At 49.2% G+C, this 21584-nt stretch overlaps 1 protein-coding gene across 10 annotated transcripts in view; it reads right to left on the reverse strand.

The window, feature by feature from the left end:
* The window catches only part of LOC119186953 (uncharacterized), a 114852-nt gene that overhangs the window by 52201 nt on the left and 41067 nt on the right, over positions 1–21584 (reverse strand). For 9 of the 10 annotated variants that reach the window (XM_075894030.1, XM_075894050.1, XM_075894043.1 and 6 more), the window contains exon 1: positions 16423–17015. The exons of the other annotated variant lie outside the window; for it this stretch is intronic. In XM_075894030.1, coding sequence (XP_075750145.1) covers positions 16423–16853 — 431 coding nt within the window. In that variant the 5' untranslated portion in view covers positions 16854–17015. Of the gene's footprint in view, positions 1–16422; positions 17016–21584 lie in introns of those variants that run through there. 10 annotated transcript variants of the gene reach the window in all.

Consider the following 21584-nt stretch of genomic DNA (forward strand, 5'->3'; position numbering starts at 1 on the left):
ATCTCACAAACAGCTGTTACAGCTCTCCATTCTGGCAGCTCCTCACTCCAATTCTTTGTGCCCCCTCACACTTTCATCTACCGGTACCAAGGGCGAGCATGCCTCAAGCCAACAAGCAGAACCTTAACCTGTAACCTAAAGAAAGCTGTTACAAAAACCAGCGGTGCAAATGCACGGATTCTGTTGCAGGATGAACATTTTCCTATGGCACAGCTGATGCACCCACACGCATAACTCGTTAGTTGTCTCACAAAAAAGCAAAAAATCCTCCTTTTTTTCAAGAACGAAATAATGGAATAAAAAGACGATCTAAATTCTAAACTGCCAGCACTCAGTGAAGGTGCATTCCTTCAGTTTTAGTCCCATGAATACAATTGCATTGTATTGCCCAGAAGCTGAAGGAACCAGGAAAAAATGTTCCATTTAGCAGGAGTTCCATTTATTGAGAGATAACTAGCAGTGTAGACTACAAGTACATAACTAATAATTTCAGAGACAGCTGTTCCATTTCCGCCGCAGTTTCATTTAACAGATTCCCATTTGCTGAGGGTCTGTTTTACATGCTCTACCACTCAAACCCACAGAGTAAAGCATCAAGAATGTGACAATAAATTAAACACACATAATCAAATATGCAGACTAGAACAAGATAGGTGGGTACCATCAACCAATAGTAAGAAAGCAGTAAAAAATTTTAAAAAAGGATGAAGTGCAATGCATTACTGCCAATTTAACATGCCACAGCAATGAAGCTCTACTTCCACCTATTTAATGAACTTGATGACATACTTTATTATAATTGCTGTGACAAGTGTCAATCTCATGCCCACCACAACGTGAAAATGTTAATGACAAGGACACATTACAAAAAACTTTGTAACGTATAGGCTTCACAAGACATTAAATGCAAAATGTTTTGGAAAATTCCAGCAACTAAATGATACCAAGGGCTGCCTCCAAAGAAAGTATACTTCAGAAGTAAATAAGCATTAATGCACCATAAAGTTGATGTGCTCCCCACTCGACCAGCAAGCCGTAAAGCAATAAACAAAGACAACCGGAACCATTAGCACAAAGCAACTTCTTAGAGCACACATACTAGCAAGATAACAGAGTCCAGGTCTCGGCAAACATCAAATGTTGCAACCTGTTCGCAAAGCATGCCCTTTCAAGTAATATAACAAAGTTCAAAATAGCTGCGTCGCACTTTTCATCTCAAATATGTTTCGCTCCCAAGTCATCTTATACCACCCACACATTTTTTCTCATTATTGGCATTCTTTGCATTCATGAAGCCCACTACTGGTGCAGATAAGCAACACCCCCATGAGGAATAATAATGAACAGCAGGGGTGACAATAAATACATCGCTCTAAATCTCAGGCTCTCACACATTACCTATTAAAGGTGTGTTTACTGATGCACTCAGGCAGTGTCCCACCTCTTTTAACCTACATCTCTACAATAATATTGAACTTACAAGCATATTTAATAGTACCCAGCAATCAGTAAATAACAGCAAAGAAACAGTAAAGCTACAAAAAATCAAAATGACGTACTTGAACAAAATTAGATTAGCATAAATGCTTACCTACAACAAAAGTAAGCATTTATTTAGGTTCAGTAATTTTCTAAGGGCAAAAAATGAGACTTGAACGTTACTCTCAAGAGTATAATGTAGGAGCATAATCGGACCACATTTGCATCACCTTCTCATTCACTAGCCAGGCTTCCCTTCTTAATGAACTCCTCAATGTGCCACAAGGAAAGGGGCACCTGTGCCTGAAATGTGCATTTTAAACACTACCCCAACCCATGCTTACTACAAGTACATTAGTGAAATGCCCGCTACACCTTAATTCAGCAAGATTAAAGGGACGAGTTGAGCATGTTGATCCATAATTACGAGACACTGCAGCACAAGAAACACAGACATTGGAGCGAAAACAACAGGGACAAAACAAGCAGCTTTAAGAAAAGTACGATGGTTGATAAGGAAAAATCAACAGTTGCGTCCTCCTTTCATTGTCATTACTCATACAGGGAGCTGTACAATCAGTGACAAGGACAGGAAAGATAATGCAAGAGATTTACTCCCCTGTAATAAGGAAACCCATACTGTGCTAGAAGCGCAAATGCTTCAGTTGCCAAAGATGGGAGCAAATTTCGGAGCGTGACATCATCTTTGGTGCCATGTCTTAATATCTAAAAGAGTATTTTTTTTTCCTTTACTGCTATGGTAATGTAGTTCAGAACAGTACAAAATACAAAAAGCAAATGGCTGTTTAGCTTTGCAACATAGTAAAAAAAAAATTGGCCCTGAAAATTTTGAAGCTAACATCATAAATCTTACCTGCCTATGACTCATAAGAAATCAAACATACAAAGCTTTTGCACAAGAACACTGCATGTTTTGTTTTAGAAAACAGCATTTTTTATCCATCTTAGGAAGAATATAAGATAGGGTAAACTGCAATCATTGAAAGAGATCTGCGTCCTGGAGTAAACCTTAATATGATGATAATGATTATGATGATGATTATGGCTACCTTGCTAATTTAATTGTGTTTATTGAACATCTTTCTTGATCAGACAAAAGCTTCTAAATTCAATGTAACATAGGAAATGAATATTAGCAATTTTTACTAAATGGGGTTATTTAAGATGTGCCTAACTTATAACAACACCAATGATCTTGCATTTTGCCCCCATCCAAACACTGATGCAACGACTGATAATCGTTTTTTTTTTTTTTCTGTCAATTCCATGACGCATGCGCCCTTCCCCTAGCGGGAAAACTCGAGAAACGTGTCTTAATCACGGAGGCTTTCGTTCAGCCAATACCCTCAGAGTTTTTCAATCATACCAGTTGCGAAACTGCGTTGACAAACCCGTACATTCCCATGTCCGATTCTGTGGAGACCTGCAGATCGTCGTGCCATCTTGCAGCAGCAATACGAAATACAAAATCACCCCCTTCCCCCCTGCGTGTGCTTCTCGCAAGTAGCTCCACGACGCCCGCAGCGCTCGCGTTGTCGCGAGCGTTTGTCAGTTATTTTTTTGGCCAACAGAATGCGCAACAATCAGTCGAACCCCGCAAGTTCGGCCAACTGCGAGTTCGGATTTTGATACGTGGGGCCTACGGTGAGTTTCGAAACTCTTGAGATTGAAGCTCTGTTACCACAGCCCCTGCCAAAGCCCCGGAGCGTAGCGAAAAGTATTTTCGAGAGAGAAGGGAGCACCTCCTTTATTAAAACTGAGAAGGGGGGGGGGGGGGGGGCTGCAAAGCCCTACCAAATTGGCAGAGAGGAGAGAGCAGGAAAATGTCAAGGGGGGGAGGGGTGAGATTAAACTCTCATCCTCGCGTTCAGAAACGCCAGGCCCACTGCGGCTGGTCAAGCAATCAAAGCATGACTTCAAATGCAAATCTATAACAAATGCTCTCGACGTTCTACCAAACGTTAGCAACGTTGATTCTACCTGCCAACACGGCGCTACAGAGCGGGAAACGAAATGGCCATTACAACGCACACCTGACGTACAGGATGTATCCGACAGCGACAAAAAAAAAAGGAGGAAAAAAGAAATAAAAGGAAAAACAGCAACCGCGGAGCCACACGACGATGCGAAAAGAAAATGACATCTCGCCGCCACCGCTTCAAGACATCGTCACGGCACGTGGAAACGTCGTTTCGCCGCGGTGAGGAAAAAAAGACATATACAAAAAAAGTCGAAGCTTAAAGAAAGTGAAAGATGCAGGAAAGCAAAGTGAAAGTGCGCGGTGGTAGGGGAAGTCAAGACTACGCGTAGTACGGACGGGTAAAGGGTGCAAAAACAAAACATATATAGACGAAGGAACAGAAGCTAGCAGATCCCGACGGCAACGTGCCCTCACCGTGTGGCAAAGTGCCGGCTGCGCAAACGAATATTCACGTCACATGGCAATGTTCCTTCCACTACTCGAGCATTAATTTTTTTTTTTCGTCTCTCTACCTCTCTCTCTCTCTCTCTCTCTCTCTCTGCGACTATTCATTGCACACGGCCCCATGCACGGCCCAAGCGCTTCGCTTCCCAAGACAACAGCGGTTAATAGGAAAGACGAAAATCGAACTTTGCCTTTCTAGACCAAAATGTCACATTCTCGGTGCACAATATACGCCAGCGTGCTGCAAAAGAAGTAGCGGAAAACGCACTCGCTTAGCTAAAAGAGAGAGAGAGAGAGAGAAATGCTGGGCATTTCCTAGTTGTTCCAGTTTTAAACCCCGAAACCACTACATCATTACGGCAGACATCGTCGTGAAACCTGATGAAGATGATCATGATGATGACGACGTAACAAGTCCAGGACACAGCTCCAGCGATGGAGTGAAAACCCGAGGCCGGAAAGGCAATGATGTCGCGCAGCATCCGATGGTGTCAAGGTTAGAGGAAAACACAGAGGGGAGAGAGACACAAAAAAAACGAGAACAAATAATGAAAGAAAAACGACGGCGGCATTCGTTAGCGGCGCGAATAACGTTTCCCTGCCGATTACGGGCCGGCCTAATGACGACACGCCGAAACTCGTCGAGCATGGAAGACGCGCGTGGCACAAAACCGGGATGCAAATACAATCCGCCTCGCGGGACGCGGCTCGAGCGCATCGACGACCTCGGCAATCGGAACTCGCCCGAGGGCACACTCGGTGTGCACCGACGACCGGGCCGATGATGCACGCCGCCGAGATTTATGAAACAGCAACGCAACGGCTTCCCGCGTCGGGTCGAACGCAGGTCGAACCACGATCGAACGCAGGTCGTGCCATGCACGCGCGGTCGAGGTTGTGACGAAAGACGCCAGCGACACAGAGCAGAGAGTTCGCTACAATATTTACCCCCAGGGGAAAGTCTGGCACTTCGATCGTTCAGCCACCGTGGTGCACGCATTTGCACAACGTTAGTTATGCTTATGCTAAGTAACGTTGGGATTCGCCTTCGTGCTTGCGGCATCGCACCCACTTGTGGCTTTGTATTTATTGTTGTGTCTTGACATTTATTTGGGATAAAAGAATGGTTTGATGCGAAACTCGGTCAGCCTAAACAGGAACAAAGCGGTAAAAAGGGACTGCTGAACTTTAGCTGAACTTCGTCTTACGTCGGAGCAGCTGCATGTCCCACGGAACCAAAAGAACGAAAGCTTACAAGCAAATCCACGCGCTACCCCATCATTCCCATGCTGGCTGAAGTATCATACGTCGTAGCGGCCATACAGACACCAGCGCCAGATTTCCCTCTAGTGTAAAAGGTGCTTGCGCAACCAACTGCAGGCGCACCGGTGGGTGGTAGAAACATTTATTGCCACTGTGTAGCGTGGGGGCCGAGCCCCCTCATGGCACGTGGGTGCACCCTCGCAGTGAGGAGGCACCCTTACAAAGCAAAGGAAAGCCCTTGAAGTGCGATCCTCTTCATGGCGCACGAGATGATCCGGCGCTGATCGAACGCAGAAGTGCTGGTCATGATGGTCTCCCAGTATGACACTGCCACAGCCGGAGGTGGGGGATGTGGGAAGGTGGGACATGTGAGGAGGATGTGGAGGAAGTCTCCTGGTTTGTCGCAAAGTTTGCATGAAGAGGGGAAATGGTCTGGGTAACGGGCGTTTAGTAATACGGGATATGGAGCAGTTCGAGTTTGTAGGCGTCGCCAATGTGTGGCCTGCGCTATGTTTAGGGATGGGGCTGGGGGTGCGTATATTCTTCGTTGTTCCCGGTAATACGATAGAATATCACGAAAAGAGAGCAAGCGCTCCTCGACCTGTGGAGGGGGCTCCATTTCTCCTGCCCGGAATGTGAGACCTCGGGCTAGAGAATGAGCCTCCTCGTTGCCAAGGAGGCCGGCATGTGCTGGCGTCCAGATCAGGGTTGTGGAGCACTGAGGCTGCCAGAAGCGTAGCAAGCGAGCAGCGCTACATGATATCAGGCCATTGGCGTAGTTAAGAATAGCTGATTTCGAGTCGCTAATGATAGTGGTGGCAGGTGTGGAGATGAGAGCAAGCGCGATGGCTGCCTCTTCTGCCTCTGTGGAGGAATTTGTGATAATTGAGCAAGAAGTTAGGAGATTTGCCTGATTGTCAGCCACCGCAAGGGCCATGCGGGATCTTGACGCATATTCCGCTGCGTCAACGTAGACTACATTCTGGTCCTCGCCATATTGTCTCTGGAGGGCCCGGGCCCTTGCCTTTCTGCGTTTCTCGTCGCGCACAGGATGCATGTTCTTGGGAATGGGCGGTACGTTTAGGTGAGAGCGGAGGTTAGAAGAAAGAGGGACCCTTCCAGGTGATTCTGTTATTGGGGATAAGTCTAATTGGGTCAAAAGAGCGCGGCCACTCACCGAATTAGACAGACGACATATTTGTGCCGTAAAGGTGGCTTCAGCGAGTTCCTCAAATGTATTATGTACACCAAGTTTGAAGAGTCTGTCATTGGATGTGCTTGGGGGAAGGCGTAGAGCTGTTTTTGTGCAACTTCGTAGAAGCGCGTTAATGCGGTCTCTCTCTTTTTGTCGGAGAGGTAGGTATGGGAGGGCATACGTGGTGCGGCTGACGATGTAAGCCTGGGTGAGGCGAAGCGTGTTTCGCTCGCGTAGGCCAGCCCGACGGTTCGCTATGCGACGAATCAGCCGAATGGTCTGCTGAGCATGTGTTTGGAGAGTCCTGATGACTTCTCCATGTGCGCCATGTGAGTAGAGTACTAGCCCTAGCACCCGAATTTTTGAGACAAGTGGGATGGGGTGGGCACCTAGCGTGAGAGAGATAGGGGGAATGGCTGAAGCATGCTGCTTCGGTCGGTAAAGAAAGAGCTCTGATTTGGAAGGGGAGCAGGTAAGGCCACGTTCTCGAACATATGTGTCGATGGTGGTTAGTGCCAACTGTAAGTGTTCTTCTATTTCGGCGTCACTACCACGGTTTGCCCAGACGGTGATGTCGTCGGCATAGAAGCTGAAGTGGATGTCGGGGATCTGACCCAGTTTTTGGGGCAGATGTAGAAGTGCTATGTTAAAAAGAATAGGTGAGAGGACTGCTCCCTGGGGCGTACCACGGGCTCCAAGCGTGATGCCTGGCAGGCTGTGATCGCCAAAGGTAAGTGTTGCTGTGCGGTGGCTGAGGAAGTCGCGGACGTAGTTGTACATCTTTACGCCGACTCCCAGGGTTATAAGGTTCTCTAGAATAGCTGAGTGCGCAACGTTGTCAAATGCCTTTGTTAGATCTACTCCTAAGATAGCTCTGGTATCGCAGGTTTGAGAGTCAAGAATGTGATGTTTTAGTTGTAGGAAAACGTCCTGTGTGGAAAGTCCAGGGCGAAATCCAAACATGCAAGCAGGCAAGAGATTCTTGCCTTCTAGGTACTGGCAGAGCCTGGTTTGGAGTACGTGCTCCATGAGTTTGCCGACACAAGAAGTGAGGGATATGGGCCTGAGGTTAGACGTAAGGAGAGGTTTCCCAGGTTTGGGTATAAAGACAACCTTGGCCTCTTTCCATTGTGGTGGGAGGATGCCCCTTAGCCAGCACTCATTAAAGTATTCAGTAAGCTCGGCAATTGATTGGTCGTCGAGATTACGGAGTGCTTTGTTGTGAATATTGTCCGGACCGGGGGCTGAGGAAGTGTTTAGTTTCTGTAGTTCGGCTTGAACTTCGGCTACTGTAATGGGTTGGTCGAGGAGCTCATTAGGAGGACCTGTATAATCGGGATACAATACGGCAGGGTATGTTGGGAAGTACTGATTTCGAAGTTCCTGTAGTAGTTCTGGTGGAGGTTTATCGCAAGTATGTAGGAGTTTGGTGAGGTTGTGTCTTTGGGTAGTCTTTGACTGAGTTGGGTCAATTAAGTGTCGGAACAAATTCCAAGTCTGAGGCATACTCATATTGCCATCTAATTTGTTGCAAAGCGATTCCCAGTTCTGTCGCGAAAGAGTGGCTGCATGGGTCTCTATCTCTTTGCTCAGGCGGGCCAGGCGACGTCTAAGAGTTCGGTTCCAACGCTGGCTTTGCCAGCGTCGTTCTAGGCTTGTTTTAGCGTCCCATAAATGTAGGAGACGAGAGTCAACTGTGTCGCTTGGGCAGTCCTCTCGTACTAGACGAGTTGCGGATCGGACATCACTCCGGAGTTGTTCTGACCATTCAGTGATGTCCGTGATAGAGGCGTGGGTGCGTGTTGCCCTATAAGTGCGGAAAAAATCCCAGTTGGTAAAAGTGGAACCTCTGAGAACCCTGCGGGGTAGTTGCATATTTAAGAGAATTTCGATAATGTAATGGTCACTACCCAAATTCTCTTGTGTGTTGCACCATGTGGCATGAGGGAGGCGATGTGCGAACGAGAGATCTGGTGTAGTGTCCTTGCAGACACTATTCCCTATGCGTGTCGGAAAGGCAGAATCGGTGAGCAGTGAGAGGCCGGCTTGCTGCGCTGCTAACCACACCCGACGTCCTTTTGGTGTGTCGCGCGGATAACCCCAGGCTGTATGTGGGGCATTGAAATCTCCCACGACGAGTAGGGGGCACTTATTGGCTATGCGTTTCGCGAGCGTAAAGAGGCGCTGGAAGTTGCCCTGTAAGCACTTAGGGCTGCTGTATACATTCAGGATGAAGAGGCTTTTAGCTCTGGCATGTTGCGGCACAAGCTCAATTAAGAGGTGATCAATGTCTTGGACTGCTAAACAGTGGGAGATGGTGGTGATTGAGCGATTAATTAGAAACGCCACCCGAGAGGGTGTAGGGGATGTGGGTGTAATAGAAGTATAGCCAGGTAAGGTTAGGGGGTTGGAGGGTTCTTGTAGGGCAAGGATATCGGGTCCCGCAGCGCAAGATAGCAGTTGGTGGACAACATGACGCTTCTGGCCAAAACCTCGGCAGTTCCACTGCCAGAGTGTCAGATTACGGTTTAGAGCTGCCATCATGAGAATTGAGAAGGGGCGTAGCCGCCGCGCAAGGTTGGGAGTCGTTAGTGACGTCAGGGAGTGGATTGTCTTGCCCTTCAGTTGCTTTGGGCTTCTTGCGTTTACTTGGGGTGAGATCCCGTTTTGCAAGGCATGTTGCGAACAAATTGAGCTGTGATTCAAGATTGTTGTAGCGGTCAGTTAATGTTTGAGCTAAAGCATCAAGACGATGATTAAGTGCTGCATTGTCTGTTGTTACACGGATTACCGCATCTTGGAGCGTTGTGCATTCCTGATTGATGCTGGTGATACCTTCCTGCAATTTTGCCTCAAAACGAGCAGTAAAAGACTCAAGCATGGTTGGAATATCGGCTAGTGAGCTGTGTGTTGAGGGACGCGGGGTAATGTCCTGATTTGTGTGCCGAGGAAATGCCGTGTCGATATCTAACTCAAGCGAATCAGAGCAGGATGTCGCGTTGACATGGCTGGGTGGGAAAGACATGCTAGAGGTGTTGGGTGGGTTGTGCGCAGGAGTTTGGGATGTAGTAGGAGTTGGGGTAGGTGGAGTGGCATGGCTTGTGGCGAGAGTACTTATCTGGGTCTCCAGCTTCGCGATGTGTTCTCGAAGGGCAGCGGCTTCAGCTCGGGCTGCTTGAGCTTCTGCTTTGGCTGCCGCTGCCTCCTCCCGAGACTTGGCCAGAGCGTCTTGCAGACTGGAAGTCACTGTTGATGATAGTGCGTTCTTGCAGGGCGAACGGGGAGGGCCCCAATCTTGTTTAAGCGGCTCGGTCCAGGCTTGCTTGGGTTGGCTGAGTTGGCTGGGCTGAGTGGGTCCCGCTGACAACTGGGGGAAGTTGTCCCCGTGTGGAACCGGTTCTTGTCGCTGCGTTTGAGGTTGCTTTGTCGTTTTGCGTGGCTGGTGAAGGTTGCGTCCTTTGCATGAACCAGTGCCGGTAAGATGAGGGCCCTCGCACAGAATGCACCTAGGCGTGCAAGGAGGTTCCTGGGGTGAGTGTTGGCTGCCACAGCGTGGGCAAAGATTAGTCTTGGGGCTTGGGCATACGTCGTGACGATGGCCCGGTAGTCTGCAGTTCGTACAAGCATCCGGACTTCCGCGGTATGGAGTACAGCGGTGAATGGCTCCCATGTATTTAATGGAATGTGGCACCTCATTGGCGTCGAAGGTGATGAGAATGGAGTGCGTCTTCCCCATTCGTCGGGCTGCGAGTATAGAGTATTCAGGATTTCGTTTGACCAGGTCTTCGTACAGCTGGGTTGGCGTCTCGTCGTCAAAGGCGTTTGAGATGACCCCTCTTGTAGCTCCTGGTGGGGGTGCCACGTAAGCCATGCAGGGGTAAGCATGGCCACCAATGGTGAGTGAAGTCAGCGTCTTTAGGAGCTCGGCTGCGGCGGAGTGTGTTGTAGCTGCCGTGAATGTATTATTAGTGGGGTGTATGCGCAGGCAGAAATCATCGGGCAGAGTGGTTTGAAGTGCGGCCTGCACTGCCTTCATGAGTCGAGGCGTTGGGACATCTAGGAGTCGCAGTTGACCTCGCGGACGAACAACGACGCGAATAGCGTTCGGTGGGAGTGGCGGCAGTTGCTTGCTGCGTTTTACAATGATGCGCGTCTCCTTGGTAGCAGGTGGTAGGTGGGTTGGCGTCTTGCCTCTTCCAGTTGCAGCTGCTTCGACGCGCATGGCGTTCGGGTTGGTCTCCTTGACGGTAGCGTTGGGTTGCGAAAGTGGTTTCTGTGAACAGGCTGGTCGAGACGCATAGGCTTTATAGAGAACTGGTGTCCAATTGCCTGCCTGGAGCTCTTCAGCGGAGATGGTGTGGCCCTCAACCGTTACTTCCATAATAACGGGAGGCGTTGCTGCCAGTGTCGACGAAGGAGCGGAGTCTCAGAGAGGCTTAGCTCGGATGCTCAGCGTCTCGGTTCATGAATTGTTGCACACAGAACGTCGGAGCTTGCCCGGAATGGGCGTCGTCTCTGTCTTCCTCAGACCCTTATGTCGCTGTTCGAACAGGCTAGTGACCGCAGGAAAGGTTGGTAAAGAGTAGCACGTACCGTTTGCCGGAGCCGACGTTGCAGGCATCCGCTCACGTTGGCCCCCTAGCGGCGAATCCCCGCAGGCGCACCGGAGCATGACCGCATGTTACACATGCCGCCGCACGCACGCGGATGTGCACAAATGAGGCACGAGGCGTTGCGGCTTCCTCGCGAGAGCAAACAGACGCGCCGTCTCACGCCAAATGTGTAAACGGTGTTGGTGCGACACAAATAATCGGCTCCCTTCCTGTCTACGCCTCTCCCGCGCGGTGGGAAAAGCAAACGCGCCGGATGAAAACGTCGCGATAAGCCAAAGGATCAGCCGGGGCAAGTGTATGGCACCACAAGCCGCCGAAGTGGTACGCGTAAATGGAAGGAGGAGAGAGAGAGGGGGAGAGACGGCGAAAGGTAATGCAGAGACGGGGCGGTACAGCAACCGCACGAAAGATGCCATGCGTTTTTATAACTTATAACTCGAAGAGACGCGGAAAAAGTGGACGAGCAATTGCTCTCGCGGCTGCAGCTGCGTCTGCGGCATACAAAGGAGGAAGTAGCGAAACGACGGAAACTTTCCACAACTGTAGCCATCGTACAAGTAGATGTGCTGACAGGTCTACCGCGACAATGAACCATCAGAATACGCGGCTTCAGGCCTTCCATGACATAATGCGTATTATGTCGAAAGACTTCACGAAACTGTGTGCAGAGACAGAATACGCGGCTACTTCACCCAGGATCACAACACCATTCCTATGGCACGAATTCTTCAGCAATGGCGTTTTGGGATCCTGCGACGACCTCTTACCAAGGAGATAGTGGTCTGCTGACGAGCAGGAACTATTAAAATTCATTGCCATTCATTTACAGCGCGCGCACACACACGCTCACACAGTTTCGTAAACCATCAACTGTGTCAACTCTAAGATAATCTACGTCTGCTAGAAGACAGGTAGGATGGCCGGCGCGTGTCAAGCTGGCCACCGTGCGTTGTGCAAGCGGGCCCAGCTTTGCTTGTCGTTGTTTGTTCTTTTGATCTGTGTCTAATTTTCGCGGCTAAAATACGTCGTTAAGCTTCATTTACGCGTACATCCGTTTATTCTGTGGGCTTTCACGCAAAATACAAGCAGTGCTCTGCACCGCCATGTTGACAATAGGTACTCCGTCTACAGTACTTTTCCAAGACAGCCCCGCTTCCAAAACTTCGCAGGACCCCACACGTCTTGTCCACAACGACCCACACAACGAATGGGCATCTATCATCAATGTATCCAGAAACAGCTGTAGAGAGTGCACAATGGCGTAAACTTTAGAAAGTAACTATACTGGAAGCAAACGTAGTCAACATGGTCAACGGGAGTTAATAGAAACGTATGCCTAGTACAAGACACCGTCACGTAATGGGCAAAGCTTGTATTACATGCTGAGAACATACCAATTAATTCGTAATGCACCCTGAACCATTGGCGTACACTGCGTACACTGATACCACGGCTGGCCGCCGGCACTTCACTTCTGGCTGACGACGCGGTACGTGCCACGCTACCAAGAGACGCCTAATTAGTATGCAACAGTCGCCACAGATGAGATCATAAAAGCCCACGGGACGTTCGATGTCGAGGTCTCCTTATCGCACTGTGCGTGTCTACATGCACATAAGCGAAGAGCCGAAACGTGGAAGCAACCATATATAAATAGACGTATTAAGCTCGCTAATTATGTTATTAAAGCGAGTACGATGAGTTCATACATTCCGTTCGTTAATTGCGTCATGCGTACGACACTAGACGCGCCCGTTTTTTATAAGCGAAACTGCGTATGAACGATGGCGCAATTCCGTCATGCAAACTGGACTGCTTGCGCGACAAATCACACCATGACGTTTCAGTATAGTTAACTTCCTGTTTATCCGCCTTAGAATATATAAACAGCGCATTTTTAAAACTGTTTTAATAACCGGATCATAAGAGACCATCTTAACTGTATCATCAACGTATGCGAATTACAAAATTTGTGCTCCATACATGTAACTTTCATTGCTGTACTACATGTATTTAATTTAAACATTCTCGCGTATAAACCTTCGAACATTTCATTAAAAAGTTCACTATTGCAATTCAGCTATTTTGCTATGTGGCGGCCCAGCTCCCATGAAATCCAGCTGGAGCGACAAAACTTCGCTGTCAGCAACATACCTTTATTGAGCGCGTTTCCGTAAAAAGTTACCTGTGATAGATACACGTAGAGACGACCAAAGCGATAATCAATCTCACGTCAAAGCAGCCTAAGCTGGGCATGATGATTCGGCAATTAAAGGTATACAAAGATAAACTATTACTTCAACGTCGATTGTTGAAATAGCTGTTCAGAAACCTCGTAGTGTTACTTTTGTGCATGGTGTAAGAATATACAGGTGCTGACACACACCCCGCAACGCGTTGAAAAGCGCAACCCCAGCGCATCCAGATAATGTTCGGGACGTTATCAATTATCTTCCAGCTTCATCGGTGCCTTCTTAGATGGCGCTCCGACGAGCGGGGTCAGCCGTCTCGGTTTAGGCAACATGCTAGGCAGAAAGAAACATGCATGCTGCTGATGCTGGTTCTTTTTATTGACATGTGTGACCGCACTGTTTTGAAAGCAGATTTTTTTTTGTTCGCGTATTTTTAATGCTATTTTGTCGAAGGGGATGAGAAGAAGAAGAAATGACGATGATGAGATGTCGAAGAAGAGAGGTACTGGGATCGATACCCAGCACCTCCACCAATTTGTTAAGGCGTTTATTAGCCGGCAACCAGTGAGCATGTACGCAATGGTGACAGTCACGGCCAAGCACGGACTCTCAGCGCGAGCGGAGTCCTTGTTGGGTAGCCCCACTAGAAGGTACTCAAGTGTTCGACCCATTTCAGAATTTGGAGGCTTCGCTACAACATGAAATTGCTGAATGGTTCTAAAAATGGTTAAAACGTGTTTTCGGCCGAATAGCCATTCTGACTTCAGACTTGTATGGAGCGTGTGCTTCTCCAAAGTGCCGTTTGACAGTGATCGTCTGACGGTGATCGTTGACATAAATATGTGTATTCGCATCGTAACAACTAGCCATGAACAATCGCATTGCTTTAGTGTGCTGTATATGAAATACTTGCGTGGTTCAAATATTCATATATTTCGTGGAACAACAGCATTGCTCTAGTGTGCTTGATATGGAATACTTGCGCCTTTCAGATATGTATTTATATCGCTTTCACATTGAACAAGTGCAACTATGCTTCAACAATTTCCTGTGTAAATGAAAGCAGTGTTACGCATGAAATACGTTCTTGGCGCAGTAAAGATTCTCTTTTAATAGAAAGGTAATTACTCATGATGGGGGGTTTACGCGTCAAAACCGTGATTTGATTACGAGGGACGCCATGGTGTAGGGCCCCTCTCTAATTTGACCATCCGGGGTAGTTAAACAGGCACCTACATCTAAACACGTAGAGGTTCCTTGCATTAGGCTAGAAACCCGCTTTCCAGGCCGACCTCTCCTCTTTCTTCACATTCAACACCTTCTCCTTCTCCTCCTCCTCCTCCTCCTCCTCATCCTTCTTCTTCTTCTTCTTCTTCTTCTTCTTCTTCTTCTTCTTCTTCTTCTTCTTCTTCTTCTTCTTCTTCTTCTTCTCTTTCTTCTTCTCTTTCTTCTTCTCTTTCTTCTTCTCCTTCTTCTTCTCCTTCTTCTTCTTCTTCTTCCCCACGGGGAAGTGTTTTGATGGCGGAATGGAGCCTAGACGGGACGTCAAGACTTAACGTAGGGTCAAGCGAGTCACAGTCGGGCATGCCTGAAATGCGGTTGATTCCATTGTGGCGCGGTTTGTTGGCAGGCAAGCCAGCCGAGCTTCCGTGCAGCATCGGTCTTAGAAAGTGATAGTAGCAGTTTATGGTCTCCTGCGTGGGCTGAGCGAGCAGCTTGATCGGCCTGTTCATTGCCAATGATTCCACAGTGACTGGGTAACCACTGAAATGTAATTTGGTGCCCTTTCTCAGTTAGGTGGTGTATAACCTCTGCTATTTGAAGTACCAGCTGCCCATCCAGTCCACAGTGTAAGGCTCAATAGTAGACTGCAGTGCCACCTTCGAGTCACAGAAAATAGTCCACTTGCGTGTAGGTTGATCAATGACGAATTGTAAAGCAGTACGAAGGGCTGCCGATTCTGCTGCCGTTGATGTTGTTACGTGGGATGTATTGAATTCAATCGTCGTGATCAATTTCCTGCCATTGGCTCTGAGATGGCAGACGTGTTTTGGTTTAACTGCGCCCCACTAGATGGCACGACCTGTCCAGTTTAACCACGCGAACATCGAATTTTTGAACCACTCGCGCCATTTCCCATAGTAACGTCCGGCGGTTCTTCTTTCCCTGAATGAAACAAAAACGAACAAGCAGCATTTTATTGCGTCTCTTGATGCACGGAAGGTTCTTTATTTAGTGCAGCTAGATCGATTAGTAGTGATTAATTCTAGGCGGTTCGTCAGACGTCATCGGTATCATTTTGAGAATGTCCTACTGCGGCGCATGTATTCTTTTGCATTTACCTCAAGTTATCGGTAAGTAGGGCACTGCTGTTGTTATAGTGTCGTTTTAGATGTTGTCATACATTTGAGCTTTCACTCTGACATAAATTGTTATTTGGCTTTAGTATCTCTTTAACAGGCACCCAAAAAAAATATGACCTGTCCCGCTCCATATCTTTCTTTTCAAACCTGACATGCATCAGAGTCTTAAGGTTGGTGAGTGCGGTCATTGGTAAGTAATCAAGCGAATTCCTCCGAGCAAAAACATCCGATGAAGCTGTCGCGCTTGTAACTAGATATTTTTTTCACGTCTAGGCGTAATGTAAGAACATGCATTCAAAAACGCCAGAATTGAGATACCGACACAGCACGGCGTATGTCAAGTTTACACCCCCGGTTCTCTCTTGCGCGCAAATTTATCGCAAATGCTCGGAACAGCAGCAGGTTTACCGCCTTCAAAGCACAAAAGATTACGACCACGACAAATACCACAGAGGTCTTCAGATTACGACAACGACAATCCCCATTTGCATGAAGCCGTGTTGCTGAGACAAGGAGGTCGTGCTAACATAACAGCACGACGGAGTGCTGGCAGCGTTAGAAAGATGATTTTGCCGGAGCACGCAAATTGCTGCGTCAGTGAACGTGTGCCACTGTTTCAAGCACTTTGTTGCTGTCTCAGGACTGTCGAACAGACCACTTCCTCAAAACCGAGTGTGATCACGTTGATATTCGAGCAAACTAATAGAATACAATCTCATAAATCAAATGGGTGACGCCCGTCCAGCGCGAACTAATGACCAAAGCACTTCGACGACGGCGGCCTTTTTATCACCACGTGCATGCCCCTGCTCCCGTTTTTAGCGGTGCATAGCTGCATAAGCACGCACGATCCCAACGGGTTTTTTCTCACCGGGTGCTCTTGGCGTCGGCCTCCTTGAGCGCGGCCAAGAAAGCGGAGGTCCAGCGAAGGGTCAAGTTGATCAACGACGTCCAGCGGGCGATGAGCAACCAGGCGAAACCGGTGGCGGCGCTGAGCCACACGCGAGGACTGGCCAGCACCGCCACCCACGTAATCCACGAGCGGCGACCGCATACTTGGGATGCTTTGGAGCTGCTCTTCGAGGCCCGCCGCGGCGGCGACGACTGCTTCTCGGGCGAAGACGTCAGCGAGGAAGGCGTGTCGGGCTCCGCGCTCAGAAGACGGGCGCGCCGCAGCGGCCCGGCGAGCAGCGATGCCAACACGAACTTGAACGCTCCCCAAAGGCCCCACCCGAGATCCCAGAGCCGGATGCTGCTCTGCCGCTGAAGGGACGGCCGACGATGGATGGAGGACACTTCCATGTTCGACTTAACCACACACTCGCGCGGCGCACGAGACTAACGGCAACACTGGGCCGCACGACGAGCACTGACGAAGAATACGTCGACGGGCATCATCCTCTTTAGCGTCGAGTACACTGCTGCTCGGCTAGAAGGGACGCGGGCGTGCCGCTCCTGTTTACACGCTCCTCCTAAACCGATAACGAAAAGCGCGCGCGGCGGCGGACGGCGAAGACACCGCGCCAGCAAGCACCGCCACGACCGGCGAGACCGAAAGCGAAGTCTTCTCGCAAAGCGTCGTTCGTGCCTCCGGGCTCAGGTCTTCCTCCTCTCTCGCGCACCTCCAGTTCAACCGCGGAGGACCGCCACGGCAGCGCTATTTCCCTTCTCGGCTGCTGCTGCTGTTCTTTTGCATCGCCGCCGGTGTCTGTGTGTGTGTGTGTGTGCTCGGGCACTTTTTTTTTTTCGTCTCTGTATTTATTGTCCCGCTGGCCGGCGAAGAGCCGCTGAACCAACTGAACGTCTTCCTTTACTTCGTTTTCTCTTCTCCGCGGCCGAGTGGGAGGTGGGCCCGCACCTCACTCGCTCGCCGATGTGAAGGTCGAACGTCGGTCGGAAAAGAGGAGCGACGCGCGAGGGGCTGGCCTCTGCCTGCTCCGCGCACGATCCAGCCGCCGCAGGGGCCCTCTCCAATCCCCACACCCTCCGCGCACACTCGCGGCGCACGTGCGCAATGCCACACCACCACTGGCGCACAAGACGCAGGTCTCCTCCGGGAAGTTTTCCTCATCTCGTTCTTTAATGTCGTTGTCGCCGACCGACTGGCGTCGTCGTGACGCGAGGGACCCACTACTGGCTCTTTCCGCGGCCGCTTCGCCAGTGGCGTCAGGGAAGACGAGCGGGCGCCACCGGAGCAATTACACCGCAGCGCGGCTACAACCCCTTTTGTCGTCGCCCACAGAGGTGCAAGGGGGAGGGCTCCGCACCCTCGCCCCGTTGATGATGAAGTGCGCTTTTCGAAAAAAACGGGCGCGCGAGCAAACAAAGGAAAAATAAAAAAACGGAACACCCGATCCAGGCAGCCCTCTCACGCAATCTCCCTCTCGCGCTTCTTTACCCGCACATTCGACGCTGAGAAAGTGAGAGATGCACTTCGCACTCGTTTCCACCACAATTCTTGCAGTTTCGTACTCAAACATTTTTTTTTTTTTAATGTTACGTTTTCCACGTAATGGGGCACCACTTTCCAAAGCGGATAGAAGACACGCCTCGCCGCTTCCTGCGCGAACAGCGCTGCGGAACACCAATAGAAATTCCCTAGCGCTTCAATGAAGTAGGCGTCGGACTGGGTAAAAGTTGTTTAAAAGCGTGATGATGAGAGATGGGGGCCATTTTTCTTCACTCGTTGCTGTTTTTAACATGGCAGCACCTCGTTGTAGGCATGTACTTTCCTTCGCGTAGAGAATGTCCGATGCTCGTTCCAAGTTTGCCAAGCATGGCCACCTATGGTGGTGGTGGTGGTGGTGGTGGTGGTGGTGGTGGTAGTGGTTAGAAGATGAGAAAAGGCACATAATTTCTGCAACCCGGTCGGGAGCATGGCGCAGTGCCTAGCCACCTATGCAGCACATGTGTGTGTGTGTGCTGTGTTAGTGCTGCCTTTCTCCCTCTTTCCTCTCACTCTTTCAATCTCCCCCATCCTTTTTACATGTGTAGGATAGCAAACCGGTCGTCTCGAACAGGTTTATCTTCCAGCCTTTCGTTCTCTGCTATTTGTTCTCTCTCTTCACTTGCGTAATAATGACTGCTCACGTCGCTATACAGAATGCCACCACACTAATGAGTGTTATAGCGCTCACAGAAACGTTGCACCGGGTTCAATCAAGCTTTACAAACAAACTCTCACCAATGTGAAGTGAGCTTCTTTGCGTCTTCTGAAAATTCCCAGTAAATCGGGCAAAAACCAGCGCCAAATAAAGAAAAAGAAATGGTAGAACGGGGGATAACCAACGAATATATGAAACATTGGCCGCCGGTACCCCCCCCCCCCTCCTTTTTTTTTTTCATTGCAAATCAGTACCACGAAATTCATCAAAGCGGCGGAATGGAAAATGAAATTAAGAAATACCCGTTACAAACATGTAGCACGATCATTACAACGATTTTTTCGTGACTTCGTCCGGTTATTTATTTCCCTTTCTTTAAATATTGGTAATGTGTACTATTCTCGCCAGGAAAGGCAAGAAGGTTAGCTAGACTCTCAAATTCGTTGCCGTATACACGCGGAGAGGGTGTTTGGCGAGTAAGAATAGAGCAAGGCCAAGCGTCCGGATCGATTATGTCAATAGCTTTCAAATGCTGCAGAAGGGGCTAGGATTTATTGATTGATATGTGGGGTTTAACTTCCAAAACCACCATATGATTATGAAAGACGCCGTAGTGGATGGCTCCGGAAATTTCGACCACCTGGGGTCCTTTAACGTGCACCCGAATCCGAGCACACGGACCTACATCGTTTCCGCCTCCATCGGAAATGCAGCCGCCGCAGCCGGGATTAGATCCCGCGACCTGCGGGTCAGCAGTCGAGTACCTTAGCCACTAGACCACCGCGGCGGGGCGGGCTAGTATTTACGTCTGTCCAATGTCTACACGTGGGATCGAACACTAATCACGTGTACTTCATCAGAAAACAAATAGAGAGCTCTTATATGCAGTTCGAGCGAGGCGACGTTCGCGGAATGCGACGGCCATATATGCGTCACCGCTACCACACTCAACGTGAACGTTATGTATATACTACCACACCTTCGAGAACGATAACGACAAAACGACGACGGACAAGCACCCTTATCTGAATGCGCATTCAGCACGAGGTGGCTGGACAAGCAAAACGAGAGGGCCTTAACCACCCAAGGGGCTCCGCCATCTCGGCGCGACCAGCGCGCAGCGAGATATATAATGTCGAAAAAGAAGAAAGAAAAGAAAGAAAGACGCGCACGCATATTACGAGTTCTCTTTTCCGGACAGCAGGTCAGCCTCCTTATCTCGACGCACCTCGCAACCAGACGGGCAGGAACGAGAGCCGCGCGGCCCATAAGTTGCGCACGTGTGCGATCACTGTCAAAAAGTGGACGGCGGCCACTGACACACTTGACCGGGACGCGTCTGTCGGGAAATCGGACGTCCTTGCCTTGCACCGCATTCGGAAAAAGAAAAAAAAAAGGAGGTCTCGCGAAGTGAAGCAAAACAGGATGCGCTCTCGCACTCTGACGTGCGTTAACTATATAATATACACGCGAAGTGCCCTGTTTGTACATATACCGTATTCTCGTTCGTGACCCTCTCAGACGAGCAGCGAAAATTTGCTGCTCTTGCACACACTATAGCGAGCAATCGAAATTTGACCAGGATGTGGCCAAACAGAACGTATACTATTTTATTACCACTTTGGTCGATTCGTGTAATGCCGGCATGACAGAGTCAGGTCTACATACACATGGGCGTCGGCGCGGATAGGGGGGAGGGTGAAAAGGTCACTTTTTTTCTTCTCCTCCCGAAAGCCACACCAACGCTCCCGTTACGATACGTTTCACTTGACCGAATCAGCTCATTTGTCATTGGGGGTGGGGGGTCCTCCTCGAACGTTGGCACAGCTCCTTCAAGTTCGGTTGATCGACGTGCGAGCGGCATGACTGTGTCTGTGCATGGCTTACGATATTTGTTGCGTTTTGAGACATACGAACGGCGATATCTTTCCGAAAATATACGACAGACTTCACTACGTTAAGAGTGTCGAGCGAAGCAGCCCCCGTAGGCGCAATAATGACAGCGCGTAACGTCAGAGCAATGCGTTGCATGGGCACACGCGATAAGACGCCTCCACACTGAAACTTCACGATAATGTACCAGACTGCACGTTCAAGTCAAGCCTTTTGTGTCAACGAGAGTATAGGCACAACTTATATGCGCATTCTACAGACCTGAAAAAGGTGTAGCAGCATTCAACTGCTTCTATTGGTAGAGTTTATATTAGTAATATTGACTGTGCCCCACCGCGGTGGTCTAGTAGCTATAAAGTACTCGGCTGCTGACCCGCAGGTCGCGGGATCAAATACCGGCGGCTGCATTTCCGATGGAGGCGGAAATGTTGTAGGCCCGTGTGCTCAGATTTGGCTGCACGTCAAAGAACCCTAGATGGTCGAAGTTTCCGGAGCCCTCCACTACGGCGTCTCTCATAACCATATATGGTGGGTTTGGGACGTTAAACCCCACGTATCAATCAATTAGTAATATTGACTGCGTGCTATCAAATTGACTGTGCGTGCGCGCAGTGAATTCCGGGTCGTCCGTTTACTCCCACTCCTTCGGCTTACGCGTCCCAACTTACGTTGGAATACCCCGAGATGAAAACGCGGATGAGGACGCAGCAGAGCTGCAAAAATACATATGTAGTATTTCAAAAGGTGAATGTTCCTGTTATGTGCCGTTTGCAAGCTGTTCGCAGAGCGCTAACCTTTAAACGACAACGTAAATGTCGGTCGACCGACAACAATACACTCCAATTAATCAATCCATTCCTAAGTGAGCAGACGTTATGTTGCCGTCAAGAATGTTTCACCGAAGTAATCAATTCTCTTCGAATGGATCACACGACCATCGCCTTTTACTACTTGTTCGGAGAGAGGAGCAAAATTCGATGCGTGATGAATGCCAGGAGCTATACTAACAGTGCTGTACATTTTATGCGTACGTGCT

This window comes from Rhipicephalus microplus, chromosome 1 (genome assembly GCF_043290135.1).
Source record: "Rhipicephalus microplus isolate Deutch F79 chromosome 1, USDA_Rmic, whole genome shotgun sequence".
NCBI classification, from domain to species: domain Eukaryota; kingdom Metazoa; phylum Arthropoda; class Arachnida; order Ixodida; family Ixodidae; genus Rhipicephalus; species Rhipicephalus microplus.